The sequence below is a fragment of the Pelodiscus sinensis genome, chromosome 2 (assembly GCF_052426305.1).
Source record: "Pelodiscus sinensis isolate ZL-2025 chromosome 2, ASM5242630v1, whole genome shotgun sequence".
Lineage (NCBI taxonomy): Eukaryota > Metazoa > Chordata > Testudines > Trionychidae > Pelodiscus > Pelodiscus sinensis.
In genome coordinates this window covers 23,892,088-23,908,562 of record NC_143053.1, presented here as the reverse complement: position 1 = coordinate 23,908,562, position 16,475 = coordinate 23,892,088, and the positions used below count along the sequence as shown (strand labels likewise).

At 42.8% G+C, this 16,475-nt stretch overlaps 1 protein-coding gene across 1 annotated transcript in view; it reads right to left on the bottom strand.

Moving 5' to 3' along the window:
* TAF2 (TATA-box binding protein associated factor 2) overlaps positions 1–11,925 on the bottom strand; it is a 113,729-nt gene extending 101,804 nt beyond the window's left edge. The window contains exons 1-3 of the mRNA XM_014577326.4: positions 11,013–11,925; positions 9,036–9,090; positions 6,392–6,552 (exon numbers count right to left, since the gene is read on the bottom strand). Of these exons, the coding sequence (XP_014432812.1) occupies positions 6,392–6,552; positions 9,036–9,090; positions 11,013–11,065 (269 nt within the window). The 5' untranslated portion in view covers positions 11,066–11,925. The remainder of the gene's footprint in view (positions 1–6,391; positions 6,553–9,035; positions 9,091–11,012) is intronic.
* Positions 11,926–16,475: the final 4,550 nt, after the last annotated feature.

Here is a 16,475-nt window from a genome sequence, read left to right as displayed (position 1 = left end):
TTGCTTATCAGATAGTCAACTAGTTGACTAGTCTTTCACATCCCTAATGAAGGGTTTTGGTCACAGATTCCGAAGCTAACCTCCACTCGAGAGGCCCATGGAAGCTCAAGTCCACACAAACTAGACATGACTTCATTTTAAATTATTACTTTCTTTCGATCTCAACCCAATTTCTATCCACTAGAGTCAACTACAAGTACAAACTGCATTAATCTCAATTTACTATATCTTATTTGGAAGGAAGAATGGCAAAGGATCATCTAGGTCTCAAACTTGATGCTTAAGATACACAGCCTTCCCCTCCAATGTCTTGGCTAAGACATTGAGCTAAAATATACTGAGAATGGTATCAGCAGCAGGATTGAGAACATTAGGAACAATAAGCTATTTTGCTTTAAACTATCCAAGAACATTAGCAAGAAATGAGAGCATTTCCAAATTCCCATGTGTTTACATGATCATTTTTTCCTGTATTGTAACTGAAGTGTATTTAAAAAGTAGGATTCCCAGAAAGAATCAGTCACATGAACAGTACTACAGGTTGAACCTCTATAATCTGGGACTCCCTGGACTAGCAACATCTGTTGTCTGGCAGGACTATAGATGTTCCAGAACCAGAGTCCCAGTGGAGGGCCGGTGGCTGGGCTCCCTGCGGCTAGGCTGCCCAGCCCACTGCAACCAAACAGTCAGGCTCAACCCAGTGGGGCTGCCCGGTGGGGGCCAGCAGCTTGGCACCCACAATAGGGCTGTCTGGTGGGGGCCAGGAGCCTGGCGTGCAGGAAGCTGGGCTGTCCGGTGCAGCAGGGAAAGAGGTGGGGGAAATGGCAGCGCAGTGAGGCTGGCAGCAAGGGGGAGCTGGCCAGGAGGCTGGTCCATGGTTGGGGAGAGCCAGGAGCAAGGGAGCGAGATATAACCTCCCCTGGTCCGGCGAATTCCCTCATTCAGGACCAGTCAGGTCCTGAGGGTGCTGGGACCAGGGAGATCCAATCTGCACTGAGTTCAACCGGACTATTCACATGCACAAAGTTATGCAAATGCTTAAGTGTTGTTTGAAGGATTTGGGGTGAGAATGAAAAAAGCAAACATTCATTTCCTAATTCACTCATGGCTTAATTTATAAATTATAGCAAGTCACGACCAAAAGAAAATAAAAATTAATAAGTTGACTTTAATATTAGTTTTAATTTTGGGGTATTTTCTGTTTTAACTCATATTAACGTAAATCTAGTCCTGGGAAAGTTAACATTTTCTGTCTCTAATTATTGGCAAAGGATTCTTTTCCAATGTGTCAGAAAGAATTTGTTCAATTTTGAGGAACTGTGGTGAGATTGTGGTTACATTTTAAATTCCAGTGGATTCACAGACAGGAAAAGGTTATTATTATGTAACGAGAAAGGTAGACTATTAAGATCAATAGAGCCTAACATTTTAATAAAAATCAGTCTTTATTTTGTTCCTTTTATTGTGGAGATGTACAGCGGTCCAAATCAAATAGATGATTCATTATAATAGGAATCTATGAGAGAATTAGTACCATAGAGCAATCTTTTCATGGCTTGACTTGCCCTCTACAAACGGGATGTGGCTGTTTAAAAAATACCTCCATAGTTGTAGACAAAAAATACAAGTCAAGAAATAAGGATAAATGGTTCCAATTTACCAAGTGTGAACTGACTGAGAGAATAATATACATTCACTTTCCAGCTCCCCCTAATGACACAGTTAGGAAGCATATATCCCACTGTAACTTTTTGTAACAAAATACTCAGTTCAATATTGTTTTAAACAGTTTTCTATGATCTGAATAAACAGTGTGTGTGTTGAATTTCATTATAACTGTAAGAGTAAAATGAGTAAATCTGATGTCTATTCAGTGGTCTGTTCAAAACAACTTAATGGTCTAAGTTCAGTTCCTGGAATACAGAAGGAAACATCACAACAGCAACTGCATCAGCATTCCTCTCCCCGCCCAGTGGTTCAGCAAGGGTACCCACACTTGGCTTTCAGCCATTACCTTTCTTTGGTGAAGAGACATTTCTCTTCCTCCTGACCAGAGTACAGGTTTCACCTCTCTAAACTGGGACTTGCTGGTTGGGCAGGACCACAGATGTTCCAGGATCAGAGAGTCCTGGTGGAGGGCTGGCACTTGGGAGACCTGAGGGCCAGCAGGGCAGTGGGCTGCCCGGCAGCAGCCTGTTGGGACCTGGCATGCAGCAGGTGGATTTCCTACTGATCCAGTGGCAAACCACTTAGGGCACTGGGCTAGGATGCAGTGGAGTTAGGTGAGCCTAGGTCCCCACCACCACCCTCTGAAGCACAGGTCTCCTGGCTTATTGGGCACCCCTGCTGGAACTTCGCTTGGCTCTCACCCCTGCCAGAGCCCCACAGAAAAATGCTTGGTGCTCGCCCCTGACAGAGCCCTATGACCTGTGGTGTCCAACTAGTTCTGCGATAGCGAACTAGTCACACTCAACCAGCCAAACAGCCACATGTGGCTAGTGGCTATTGTGTCGGACACCATGGCCTTAGATTGAGTGAATAAACTGCTACAGCTCTGCCTGACTTCAGGCCAGATCTTTCACTGTTCGTGGTCACACTTTGCCGGAAGGCCAAGACACATTGAGAACCTCAAATTGACCCTTTGGTTTTTTTTCCTTTGGAAGAATACTCTAGCAGGCCAAACTGCAAGGTGACGGGGCCCCCTCAGATGCAGAGCAGTGGTTATGCCAGCCTACCCTGCTGCTGTGCTTAGTAACATCCTCACCAAGTGATCTATAAGGACTTCAAGTCTTTTCCTCAGAGGGTCTTGAAAGTTCAGAGCTAATAAGCATATATTAAACACCTTTTTTTGCCAATATAAGTAACAGCCAGAATCTCCAAATTAAAGTTAGACACCTAAATAAGAGGTCTCATTTTCAGAGGTGGTGAGCAGCTGCAGTTTTCATTGCTATGAAAATTGCAGCTGCTCACCACCTCTGAAAACCAGAAGACTCTTATTTAGGTGTCTAATTTTAGAGGTACTTCCATTTGAAAGTACTGGCCAATGTTTTATTTGCTTCTATTTGATGCTCCGGTATATTTACATTCAACCAGAATTTCATAAAAGCCTCCACAGATTTGGTAACTAAAATAACATAGTGCCATCAGCAGGATGGCTGCTCACTTCCGTGTCAGAAATCATCTACTATGTATTTTAGAGTTAGACTATTTGATCAAGCACTCCTCCTAAATAGTAAGAGCTAGGACCACCAAATTCAGTACACAGCTTTCTCTTATCATAACTTAAAACCATGTAAACACTTGGCTGTGCCAGGAAAATGGGATGTGCTTGGAATGGGACTGCTTCTCACAAAAATCAAACAGTAACAAGACAGAATCACCAAAGCAAGTACAGTCTTCAAAACTGACATAACTAAGCGAATGTTGAAAGAAGCTGAACCAGAAAAGCCAGAAAAACAGGATGTACCTGGAATAGGATTGCTTCTCAATAAACCTTACAGAAAAGAGACAAAAAGGTCAAGATTCAGAGTAGTGGCACTACCGGGCAATGTTGAGTTAATATATAAAACAAGAAACTCAAAATTGAGCACATAAGCTCAATGAACAAACCAATTAGTCAGAGGCCAAATATGGGGAAAATTCAACTTTTCCCCCCCACTCAATTTTGGTCTTTTGAAAGTTGAAGAACACAATGTGTTTTCTATTTTTTAACCTGTCGACTAGGTTTTGCATTTGGCCTCCTTCCCTCACAGAGAGTGTCTACTCCACTGTTCTGCTGGCTAGGCCACAAAGCCCAAGAAATATGTTTGTGTTACACTGATTCCAAAAACAAAATGTACTCCAAGATTTAAGAAAAATCAGAGTAAGCCCTTTAAGTAGCTTTTACTCTATAACAAGACTTCATCAAAAACATTTTTGAAAATCCACAATAACCATATTCATTAAATGACCTTCATCAACCATTAACACTTTCAAAGATATTTCAATAAGTCAAAGAGGTCCAAATCTTCTTCCCTTTAAGAAGCAATGTGGATTTGAAACTATTACTCCATCATTAGACTCCATTTCCTAGATCCAGAAGCGTGGCATTCACTGGTCAAGATGAATCAAATGTGAACAAATGGAATGCATTCTGACCATGCAGAAAGATAACTGCTAAGTGAAAACTGAGCGGAATAGAGTCAGTTTTCACAGCCACTATTCAAAATCCTCTGAACAGTCACAAAATAATACAGAACTATCCCAGTTTCCTCATCACTGCTTGGAAAATCTATGAAAAGGAACATCAGGAGTAAACACTGGAGCTGTTCACTGGAAAGAACCACCCAAAAATGTAAGTCTTGGAAGGGTGAAAGAAGTAGACACCCACTTTCATAGAAGAGAAGAGCCTAGCAAAAAAAAAAAAAAAAAGGAGCAGTGATCTTCTTCCTTTGTAACACCAAAGCACTGAAATTCTGGAGTAAAAGGGGGTGGGTCACTCCTACTATTTATATTAGCATACTTCATTCACTTAATACATCACTAGTACAAGTTCTACCACTGGCAGCTGGCAGCAGCGGTGTATTCTATAGAACAGATGAAACACACTTTCACCATGTGTGGTCTAAACCTAGTTTAAAGGATGAATTATGACGGAAGAGTCTGCTTGTGTAGAAAAGACTCTGGTGTCTATATTTTTGGTCATCCAAACACACAAATAATTCCACAGAATGCATCTGCTGAAGCTTACAGTTTTGCCAAACATCAGCACTATGAAATTAATATGATTCTTGTCAGTTTCAACATGCTCAGAAGATATTGAACAGCAGAGAAACAATGTTAGAGCTAGGATTAGATTCAGGTCTCTTGACTTCCACTCTGGGTCCCTATCCACTGAACTGCACCTGGGTAGAGTGGATTTTTCACATTTTTGCACAGAGAGTTAACAATGAGATAATGAACCTACAACTTCAAGAATCTAAGTTCAAATACAGCCAAGGCTTGGTGAAATGCTTCTAGAGGTCTGTCTTGGTAGTATACACATAAGACATTACAACAGCCACAATTTGTGTCATTCCTGATTGTCTCAGCAGAAAGGCTAAGAACAGAGTGGCCATGACAAGAGAACTGTCCTCTCACCAAAGATGGTGCCTGTAGGTTTCTGCCTGTGATGTGAATAAATAGAAAATAGCCCCCACATTTGCCCCTAGTGACAACGCCACTTGTGAGCACAGCACTAGGTTCATAGCAGAGAGTGATTGTGGGGAGTGCTGTGCAACTCCTCCCCCACTGCAAGACTAGGACTCAGGCTCTTTTTCCTTCCTCCCAGGGCCTACCACATACTCCTTGACACATGCTGGCAACCCGGTTTTGGGTGGCAACCCACAAGATGAGAAAAACTGGGATATGCCCTAAATCTTAACATTGTTGCCCAGATTATATAAAATGTCTTTAAACCTTCTAGTAACATATTAATTTGAAAACAATGAGACAAACACCTGACACATTGCAGGTGAACCTGAGTTCATCATTTTTGCCTAAGAAAATACATTTAAAAAATGAATCTATGACAAAGTAAAACAAAGAAATGATAAAACAACAATCAGTAAGGGCTCGTCTACATTGGCCCCTTTTCCGGAAGGGGCATGTTAATTTCAGCGATCGTAATAGGGAAATCCGCGGGGGATTTAAATATCCCCCGCGGCATTTAAATAAAAATGTCCGCCGCTTTTTTCCGGCTTTTAGAAAAGCCGGAAAAGAGCGTCTACACTGGCCCCGATCCTCCGGAAAAAGCGCCCTTTTCCGGAGGATCTTATTCCTACTTCAAAGTACATAAAAATATTCCTTTATATTAATTCAGTCTATTCATATTTTTAAAAGGGACACAAGTAGGAATAAGATCCTCCGGAAAAGGGCGCTTTTTCCGGAGGATCGGGGCCAGTGTAGACGCTCTTTTCCGGCTTTTCTAAAAGCCGGAAAAAAGCAGCGGACATTTTTATTTAAATGCCGCGGGGGATATTTAAATCCCCCGCGGATTTCCCTATTACGATCGCTGAAATTAACATGCCCCTTCCGGAAAAGGGGCCAATGTAGACGTAGCCTAATAGTATTTCTCTAGAACAGTACCACAGAAGGAAAGGGACCAAAGAATGAGAATTATATTTTACTTAAATGAACTAGTAGCATAGTGGATCAAGCTAGACAAACTCTCTTAAGTTTTTCAGGAAATAATTCAGTATACAAAAGGAACTGACAAGGGACACCATGATTTAGGTAAGGGTTAACTCTCACTAAAATTAATGTTTCTATAATAAAATCCACTAGTCGAAATCTGCCAGGGGGAAAAGCCAATGACTTGCTATCACAGTAACACAAGGCAACTCATTTACAGAACTTCAAACAAGTTACTTACTGCTTTGACTCATGGTGACAAACCTCCAGTGTTGGATCATTATAAATAAAAGCTGCTTCCAGATCATTGACTCTGACTCTGTATATCCTGCATTGTTTACTGCTCAGTTTGATTCTATTCAGGTTTGCAACCGTAGGATATATTGTCAGTTCCACATAGCCCTATAGATACGTAAACCAATACCATCATTTAATTATGCAATCATATTCAAAAACATAAAAATATTCCTTTATATTAATTCAGTCTATTCATATTTTTAAAAGGGACACAAGTCAAACAATACATCCAAATAATTTTTTGTTCTAAAAAAGAACAAAGTTTCAGAAGAGTTAAAAATGGGTTCTCTCGTATAACTAGGGCTCTGCCAAATTCTTGGACCATTTTGTTCAATTTCATGGTATTTTAAAAATAATAAATTTTCATGATATCATCTATTAAAATCTAAAATTTCACAGTGTTGTACTTGTAGGGGTCCTGAAGGGCAGCATCTCCTGGCTGGCAGCACAGCTTTGAAGACAGAGCCACTGCCACCAGCAGCACAGAAGTAAAGATGGCACAAGATGGTATTGCCACCCTTACATTTGCACAACTGCCTGCAAAGCTGGAGCCTCAGTCTACAGGTGCTGCTCTCTGGCTGCCCAGCTCTGAAAGCAGCAATGCAGAAAGGTGGTATGGTATGATATTGCCACCCTTATTTCTGCACTATTGCTGGCAGAACACTGCCTTCAGAGCTAGGAACCTAGCCAATAGCTGCCATTCTGCAGCCATCTAGCTCTGAAGGCAGTACAGATGTTAGGGAGGGAATTCTGTGCTCTCATCCCCTCCCCATCCTCCCCCCCAAAAAAAATAACCTTGCAGCCCCTTTGCAACTCCCTTTTGGGTCAGCTCCCCCAAGTTGAGAAATGCTGGTATACCCCGTGAAACCTGTATAACATAACGTAAAAGCAAGCAAGACCAGATTTCACAGTTTGCAACACATTTTTCATGGCTATGAATTTTGTAGAGTCCTATTTATAATTTTTGAAAGGTGGACACTCTCAACCATAAAACTAAGGAAGTTGGCAGTATGACTCAGGAATAGATAAATTATTGAAGATCATTTAATTTTAATTGGCTAGAATTCAAGTTGATGTTGTCCCTTTTAGTTCAAACTGAAATGACTACTTAAATCATAATAAAACCAATTTCCATAACCAAAGTCCTGATAATCCTGCAAGGTTATCTACACAAGCAGATTTGTGAACTCATTTTAAGCTCCATTAACATCAACTGTGTTCTGCATGACTGCCAGGGCCTGGTCATTAGTAGGGATGTTAACTAGCGATTAATATACTAGTCGAGTAGTCAATGGGATTTCCATCGACTAGTTGATAGGCACTTCTGCATTCCACCTTTGAAATGTACAAGAGCCCCAGTGGGGACTCTTGTGCATTTCAAAGTTGGAACGCCGTGTGGAGCCCAGGGCTAGCAGGAAGCCTGCCGCTTTGAAATGCCCTAGCTGACCCTGGGCTCCATGCGACATTTCAAAGCGGCAACGCCCCACTGAGTCTGGGATCAGCTGGGGACTCCCCAGCTGACCCTAGGCTCCTTGAAGCACTGCCGCTTTGAAACGTTACTGCAGTGTTTCAAAGTGACAACACTGCATAGACCCGGACTGTGCAGCGCTGCTGCTTTGAAGTACCCCTCTCTTCCCCACTCTTGCTGCCTCTATCTGATAGAGGCAGCAAGAGTGGGGGAAGTGACTAGTCCTTAACATCCCTAGTCATTAGTTCACATTGGTTCAGGATCAGGGCTTAAATTTCTACTACTCTGATCCTTAAGGGTGCATCTACATAGCACCGAAAACTCAAAATAAGATATGCAATTTGCACTATGCAAATTGTGTATCTTATCTCAACTCTATTTAGAAATAGCTTGTCTTGAAAATTGGCGTATCTCCATAGTGCCATATTTCGAAATAACGCACTATTTTGAGCCGTCCCTTATCCCTTTTGCAACAAGATTTGCCAGGATGGTGAAATAGCACACCCATTATTTCGAAAAATATGTCAAAATAATGGGTGCCTTGTGTAGACGCGGGGTAGCTATTTCGGGATACCTGTGCATTGTAGACATGCCACTATTTAGTTAGGGTATTAGCTGAAATTGTAGTGATCTATTTTTAAAGGTATAAAAGCTAATTTTAACCAGAATGGATAAAAATAGATTTGTTGGGGGGAAGACATACAGAAAAAGAATCAGATTTTTATATAAACTGGATTTATTAATTTTGTAATTTCAATTATAATTTTAAATAAACTTGTGTAAAATAAAATCTGAATTCAACATAATAAGTTAAGACCTAAACTTATTATACTCTCTTAAGAGTAACTTTTTATTTGCTAGGCACAGCTCAAATTAAATTTAAGAGACTTAAATCACATTCCAGATAAATCCAGGCACAAATTACTGTCTATCCTGTATCTATAGATCTGAAACTTTGGCCCCTTTCTCTCAGGCAAGAGTCCTGCATCTAGGACACAGAAAAGCGCAAAGAAGTTGCAGAGTATGTGCAGCTTTTATGTAGTTATGTTTCCTCAAAAAATAAAGAAGGAAATTTTGGTTTTGGACATGACCTTTAACACTGTGGATATAATATACTTACAACAACAGACTTTCTTTGAAAATTTATGTTGTTGATGCAGACTACCTGTTGCGTTGTGCTGGAAAAAACAAAAACATTTAAAATAAGGTACAGACAAGTAACATACTAATGTCATTTCTCATGTCTCATTCACATAGTTAAAAAAATCTTAGATGAACAATCTTTGTCATATGTGTTTCTATACACATATAGATATTGAATACATATTATACTCTATGTAAATATGTATAAATTAATATATAGGGAGAATGCATGACTGATGTGGCATGAAGATCTTATCTGTATGAATGGCATACAGTGAATTAAATAGGAAGGGAATTGTACAGTATGTCCCATTGCATCACTAAAATCATTAAAGTAACTCTATATACCATTATATAGCATGTACTCATACATGCTACAGGAAAAAATATAATTTGAACTATAGGGATGTCAACATGTAGTCAACAACACGATTAACCGATAAGCCTGGGTTTATCTGTTAATCCTATCAACTACATGTACTCCCCTGCCCCTTAATGCCTCTGTATGAGATAGACAGGTAGCAGCATGGAGAGAGACGGGGGCAGACAGGAACCGATACACATGAAAAACCAGCTTTCAAGCCAGCTCCCCATGTGTATCACCCCAAGTCACTGCTTCTCTTTCAACGCAGTAGCACATGAGTGTGGGGAGGGTCAGCAGGAGCCAATACACATGCCAGCTCTGCAGAGCCACCTGACCCACCCTTGCTGCCTCAGAGGCAGCCAGGGCAGGCAGGAGAGGGAGCTCAGGAGAGCCAGCTTAAACAGAGGTAGCAGCGTGGGATAGCATGGGTGTGTGGCTGCTGGCCCCGCCTCTAGGGATTATCAAATAATCATGTAACCACTAACCTTTGATGCAGTTACACAATTATTAAATTAATCTCTAACATCCTTGTTGAACTGTTTTGAATAGCTTTAAAATATTGCACAGGAATTATTTTTTAATCTTTTTGTCTATGACCCCAAATACAATAGTACAGGGTTTGTAGGAAGCTATGAAAGCTCTAGCAATTATCTAGACAGCTTTTCAATACATTAAATGTCAATTATAAAAGTATAATATGACCAACTATATAAAACTAATGGAATTTTATCCCTGCCAAACTGCAAGAGAATAGGTATGCTATGGACATCATATCTCTGACCAGTTGACTCTCTCATCATATATATAATTCTCTACATGAACAGGAAGACACCGGATGTTTTATGGGAAACTGCACTTGCTTCAAGAATTAGAAAGTCCTGAGAAATCATATGGCATTCCACAACAAATTCTGTGCAGCCAAACTATGCATCTCTGTAAAGATCATGCAGGATTGAGGCCTGAAATAATTTTTGCCACTTTTTCCTATGGTTTAAGTACGGAGCACCTACACCCATAGAACAAGTAACAGAATTCTATTCTCATCCATGCATAATAAACAATATTGTTAACTACCTTCTAGCTGAAAAATCTTTATACATGAGTTGGAAAGCATATAGCTTTCCTTCCAGATATCAAACTGAATTTGAAGGAAAAAAATTACATGAAAATTGTGTATATGAGGGATGTGAGTGTCATGGTTAAACAGTTACACAAGTCCCTCCCTTCCCCCGTGTCAAAGGCAGCAGCACCATAACAGGTGCCTCTCCCACCTCACATGGAGAAAAAAAAAACCCAAACACTTTTTTACATATCTAGTGCATATTTGATATAGTACATGGGGAACATGGAAACACACCATGCATCATTAAAGAGTAAAATTATTTTACTAGGTTATTTTTCAGTGTATAACTGCATGTTCAGCAATAATAGTAAAGCATCCCTAGGTTATCCTGTACAGTTTCACTTGACTTAAACTCCAACCTTAATGATCAACTTTTGGTCAGCTTATACAATAAAGCTTTCATATTATACAATAAAGAGAAGGAACACTAATCTTAAGCACATAAAAGAGATACAAAAAATACTTATAATTTATAAGGTCTCGGGCTCTCAAATCCCTTGTCTCCTTTCTTCCTATTCATCCTGCACAGCAGCACTGAATTGTTGAGAGTCAAATATGCATCAACATCATCCTCAGTAGCAGTCTTTGAATAGGTGATTTGATTTTTCCCCTTGTCAAGTTCCCTTTCATTACTGTTCTCCCAGCAGTGGATCTAAGACTCCCAAGATTCAGCCATGACCAGATCAGAGAAGCAGCCCAGTTATTAAGTCAACAATATACAGTCTTATATATACAGGTATGAGTGTGACACACAGTTCCCTTCCCCTGCCTCTCTCCCTCTGGAAAGTGCACAACCGGAACTGTTAAGTGCAGAGGAGAAATTGGTGTTGTGGGCCTGCTGCTCAACAGGTAATTGACGCTGCTGCTGGGGGAGGTCTGGGAACTATTGATGGTGAGTTCATGCTCCTGGATGGGCAGTGCTGGCTCAGCAGGGGCTGTTGCTAATAGGTAGGTGGGAGGGGGCTGCTGAGGCGTTTTATTTTTAGGCGGGAGCGAGGCTGCCGCTGCAAAGGTCTGAGGCAGGAAAGGCGGGGAGGGGATGGGCACGGCGGGGGCTCTGGGGCTTCTAGCGGGTGGGGTGGGGTGCCGTGGGGGCGCGGCTGCACCCTGGGCGAGGGGTGCTCCTGACTTGGTGGCGCTGGTGATGGCTCCTACGCGCCTGAAGCTGCTCCGGTTCCTGGCTGGGGCTGGCGGCCGCTGCCGTCCAGCAGCGTCTCTCAGGGGCAACAAGGGCGGCTAGGTGCTAAGTCGTGAACACAGGAGCTCGGCCCCTCAATGCAACGCAGTCCCAGCGTTCACCGGATCCACTCCGCCAGTAAGCCCTCCAGCAGCCACGGCCGCCATTTTGTCGGCAACCTTTGACCTTCCGGCAGTTGAAAGGTCAAGTCTGATTTTGATTTTTTTTTTTTAAAGAAAACCTTATCATTTCTAATTCCGTCTCGGCCTCGGGAGAATATAAGCGAGACAGAAAAAAACGGAGGTAGGGGAATCAAAATTATACTGATAAGCGTTTCGGCCAGAATGCGCATGCGCTTCTCGACCGTAACAGCACAAAGCGGAGGGTGAGCAGGACCTCAGGAAGCGCATGCGCAGCTAGTGAGCTACTGGCGGCTTGGCAAGAGACAATATGCTTTGTAAGGTCAGGCTGTAGGCGCTATCTCACCCCTCCCCCTGGCAATTGTCTTCTGATTGGCTGTGCCCCAATGGATGCCATTGGACAGGGTGGGCATCATCTGTGTTAGGGTGTTGCCTATTTCTCACCGTCCGAGTAAGGCTGGTGAATATATTAGGCAAAAACGTTTTCAGTGGAGATTTTTTAACCTTTCTTACTAAGTGTGGTTTTATTTGGGGAAGAGTTATGCTTTGGATTTTGTTGTTGTTGGGGGTTGGTGGTTTTTTGAGGTTTTATTTGCAAAAAGTGTTGGCCTTGCGGGGAAAAATTAAATGACCCCTGGAGACGTGAAAAAACTAGTATTTGGAAGTACTGCCGCAGTGCCTCGTGGGAGTTGTAGTTCTGCCTTCTCACCTGCTGTTCTGTGGAGATGCATCTTCCATGGTGCGCAGCCCTCCCTCTCCAAGGGAGGAGGCTCTGTTATATCATGAAAGAGGTAGTTTGACCAGGTACCTCACTTATTGAAAATGAAGCACCAAACTGAAATGTTTTGGATTTTAGCTGGAATGTTTGTTCCTGTATTTCTGCTAAATTATCAATATTCTATTGAAGATTTAGATGAAAACAATTTTTGGGTTTGTTGCGATTTTTCCACTGGGGAAGTGAGTAACCCCTCCCAGCCCTACCCCCTTCCAAGCTCTAATTGTAAGATGTGGTAAAATTGCAATAGTGGGCAACTCTTTTATACTGCCCTACAAGGAGCCTGAGGGAAACGAATCCTGTAGCAAAACTTGGTTCCTAATACTTTTGGCCAAACACTAACCTTAATTCGCAGAGCTGGCTTCAGAGGTACAGTTTGGATAAAATTTAATCTATAGTTAGTAAAAGTTACTGTTAGCTGCAGCTACCACAAGGAGTTATGTCCTTGTCATAATGGACATTTAAGTCAAGGCCATGATGGGGATGGGTAGTAAAATGATTCCATTCTCTTTTGATCCTGCCTAATTACAATGGCTGCTTCTCCCATTTTTTTAATGTCAGACCCTTCCATTGCTGTGTTTTATGTGCATAACATAGTGACAGACACTCCTCCTTCCCTCATTCCCATCCCAACTCTCTAACGCACTCAAATCCTCACATTCTAGAGCAGAGCTACTCAACTTTGGAAGCCTTGGGGGCCACAACTTAAGTGTGGTTGCATATACATGCAAATATATACAGACGCTCGGCTGCTTCATGGGGAGCTGCGCTGCCCCCCGACCTCCCCTATCTCCCCCAGCCAGCTATGCTGCCCCCGACGTCCCCTCTCTCTCCCAGCCAGCCGCGGGGCAGCGCAACTGGCCGGGAGAGATAGGAGAGGTCAGGGGCAGCATGGCTGGCTGTGGGAGATCAAGGAGGTCTGGGGCAGTGCAACTGGCCGGAGGGGATGGGGGAGACGGGGGCACTCTGCGACTTTCAGGGGGTGGGGGCAGCTGGGCTCCGGCATACTGCTGCATGGCATCCTGCTGCATGTCCCCTCTCTCTTCTCTCACCGCCTTTGTCTTCGCACTGCAAGTGGAAAAATCGCTGTAGGAACCAAGTTTTGCTACAGGATTCGTTTCCCTCAGGCTCCTTGTAGGGCAGTATAAAAGAGTTGCCCACTATTGCAATTTTACCACATCTTACAATTAGAGCTTGGAAGGGGGTAGGGTTGGGAGGGGTTACCCACTTCCCCAATGGAAAAATCGCAACAAACCCAAAAATTGTTTTCATCTAAATCTTCAATAGAATATTGATAATTTAGCAGAAATACAGGAACAAACATTCCAGCTAAAATCCAAAACATTTCAGTTTGGTGCTTCATTTTCAATAAGTGAGGTACCTGGTCAAACTACATCTTTCGTGATACAACAGAGCCTCCTCCTTTGGAGAGGGAGGGCTGCGCACCATGGAAGATGCGCCTTCCCTTCCATGCTCTGCTCTGCCGGCTCCGCTGCCCGCACAATTGCCTTGGGTGGCCACAGGCAGGTCGGATAACACAAAATGTCGGATAAAGGAAGGTCAGATAATCGAGACTCTACTGTATTCAAATAGCTTCTTTCACACTGATGGGCATCAATACAAAGATTAAAGCAAGAGTACACAACACACAGGGCCCCTTTAAGTCAGTTCTACTGATATTAATAAAATGCAGTATTTCTCCGATTTCCACCCATATGACACCTGCGGGAATTTGCATATCTTCTTCTGCAGAGCTTTCGAATGTGAAAGTAATTAAGACATGGCTTCTTCGGCGACCCCCTTTCCCCTCTTCGTCGAAAAGCTGCGTAAACCTCCTTTCTTGAGGAAGAGCAGCTTTTCAACAAAGGGGGTAGTTTGCCGAAAAAGCCGCATCTTAATTACTTTTGTCACTCTTCTTGTAGAATTTGCATATCTTCTTTCGACCGTTCCCCGTAGTCTAGATGAACCCTTAATGAGCAATGACAGTCCAGGAATTTAACTACTAAATCGATATAAACAGAAGACTACTTTTTTGGTTTTACTTGCCCCCTCCCCCACCATGGGTTATGTGTTGAGCCCCACATAGACCCAAACTGCACCGCAGGTTGTGTGTTGGGTAGCCCTGTTCTGGGGTAACTATCTTGTGTATTTATTCACTTTCAGTGTGTAAATTTGAAACTCTTATTTTGTTACGCTGATAAATGTCTAGACCAAGGTGGACAATAATTTTTGACGGGGGTGTCAACAAGATTTTGGAAAGTGGTCGAGAGCTGCACTCTTTCATTATATTAATGGTGGAGATGCGGAGTCTGGGATGGAAGTCGGGTACAGAAGGGAGCTTGGGGTAAGGGATTGGGTTTCAGGAGGGAGAATGGAGTCTGGGAGGGAGTTTGGGTGAAGGAGGTGGTTGTGATGTAGGGTGGGGACTGGAGTGCAGAGGTTTGGGATGTGACCTAAGGTAGGAGGGGATTGTGATCTGTGGCAGGAAATTTAAGTGCCAGATCTGGGAGGAGGTATAGGTGTTGGGGGGGGGGGGAGGGAAACAGAGGGTTTCGGTATGTTGATTGGGGGTTCAGAGGGTTGGGATGCCAGAGGCAGGCTCTGGCCAGGAGACTTACCAGCCTGCCTACCTGCAGAGCTAAGGCTTGCAGAGCTTAAAATGTTTCTCAGCTAACCTGCCTGCCTACACTTCACCTGCACAGCCATGTGCTTGTGTGAATAACTGAGCTGAGAAGAGGGAGCATGATTCTTCTTGGCTTCCTTTTATTCCAACAAGCAGCTCCAATTGGCCAGTTTCTGGGGATTGTGCTTGTGGTGGGGCAGCTCCTGAAGCTTTCCCCCTCCCCTCCAGTTTTGAAACAAAAATGGGACACAGCATCCATGTTTCTGAGTGGCATGTGGAGCAAGCAGAGGAGGCTATGGGGCTCCGTTCAGCACTGCTGCTTTGAAGTACCTCTCAGACAGCAAGGAGGGGAAGCGATTAGTCAACTATCTGATAAGCACTAGTCCTTAACATCCCTAGATATGACTGCCAAATATTTGTAAGAAACAAAATCTTGCCACTGTATTGTCACTTTGATCTCAGGTTACAGAGAGCCACCTGCCCTTCCCTACCCTCCTTCCTCTGTAACAGAGGCAGCAGCACGAGTGAGGGCAGGCAGGAGCCACTACATGCTGGGAGCCGGCTTTTAACACACGGTGCCACTTCCTCCCCATGTGTAACCACTGACATTTTCACAACAAAGTAAACGCATTTTAACATCTCTAGCATAAATGGCTTGTCAGGGTGACTGGAAGAATTTTGTCCGCAGAAGTGGATAAAAGCATGCCTGACTTTAGGCAACACGGCTGTGTTGATAAGTTGTTGAGTGCATAGACAAAGCTGTAGCAATGTCCTGGTTTCCTACTGTTTTTTCTAGTAACTGTCATTGCCAATTAAAATTTAAGTAAAATAGCACTGTGAATATACATGGTGCTTTACAGAGTAAGACATTACTCATACTGTAGATTCTAATTTTATTAAGAAATTAAAGGTGTTGACTCAATATATTGACCAATTCTGTTTTACATTTGTGTTGAGGGTCTCCTGGAGGAGAATGGAACAGCTGAGAGGAAAGAGAAAAGTTGTGGCCCAGGAGTCCTACATGCTCCGCGCTCCTGCTTCACCAGCCTAACAGGGTAGAACATTTTTGAAACAGAACCCCCAAATTCTGCCCTGAAAACCCAGTTGGTTGAGAGAGTGTTATTGTTCACTAAAGCCTTTTGACATCCATTTTGGGTTGGGGATAGTCTAGCAAAATGGAATGACAGTAAAAACAGAGAAGCTGACAGCACAGAA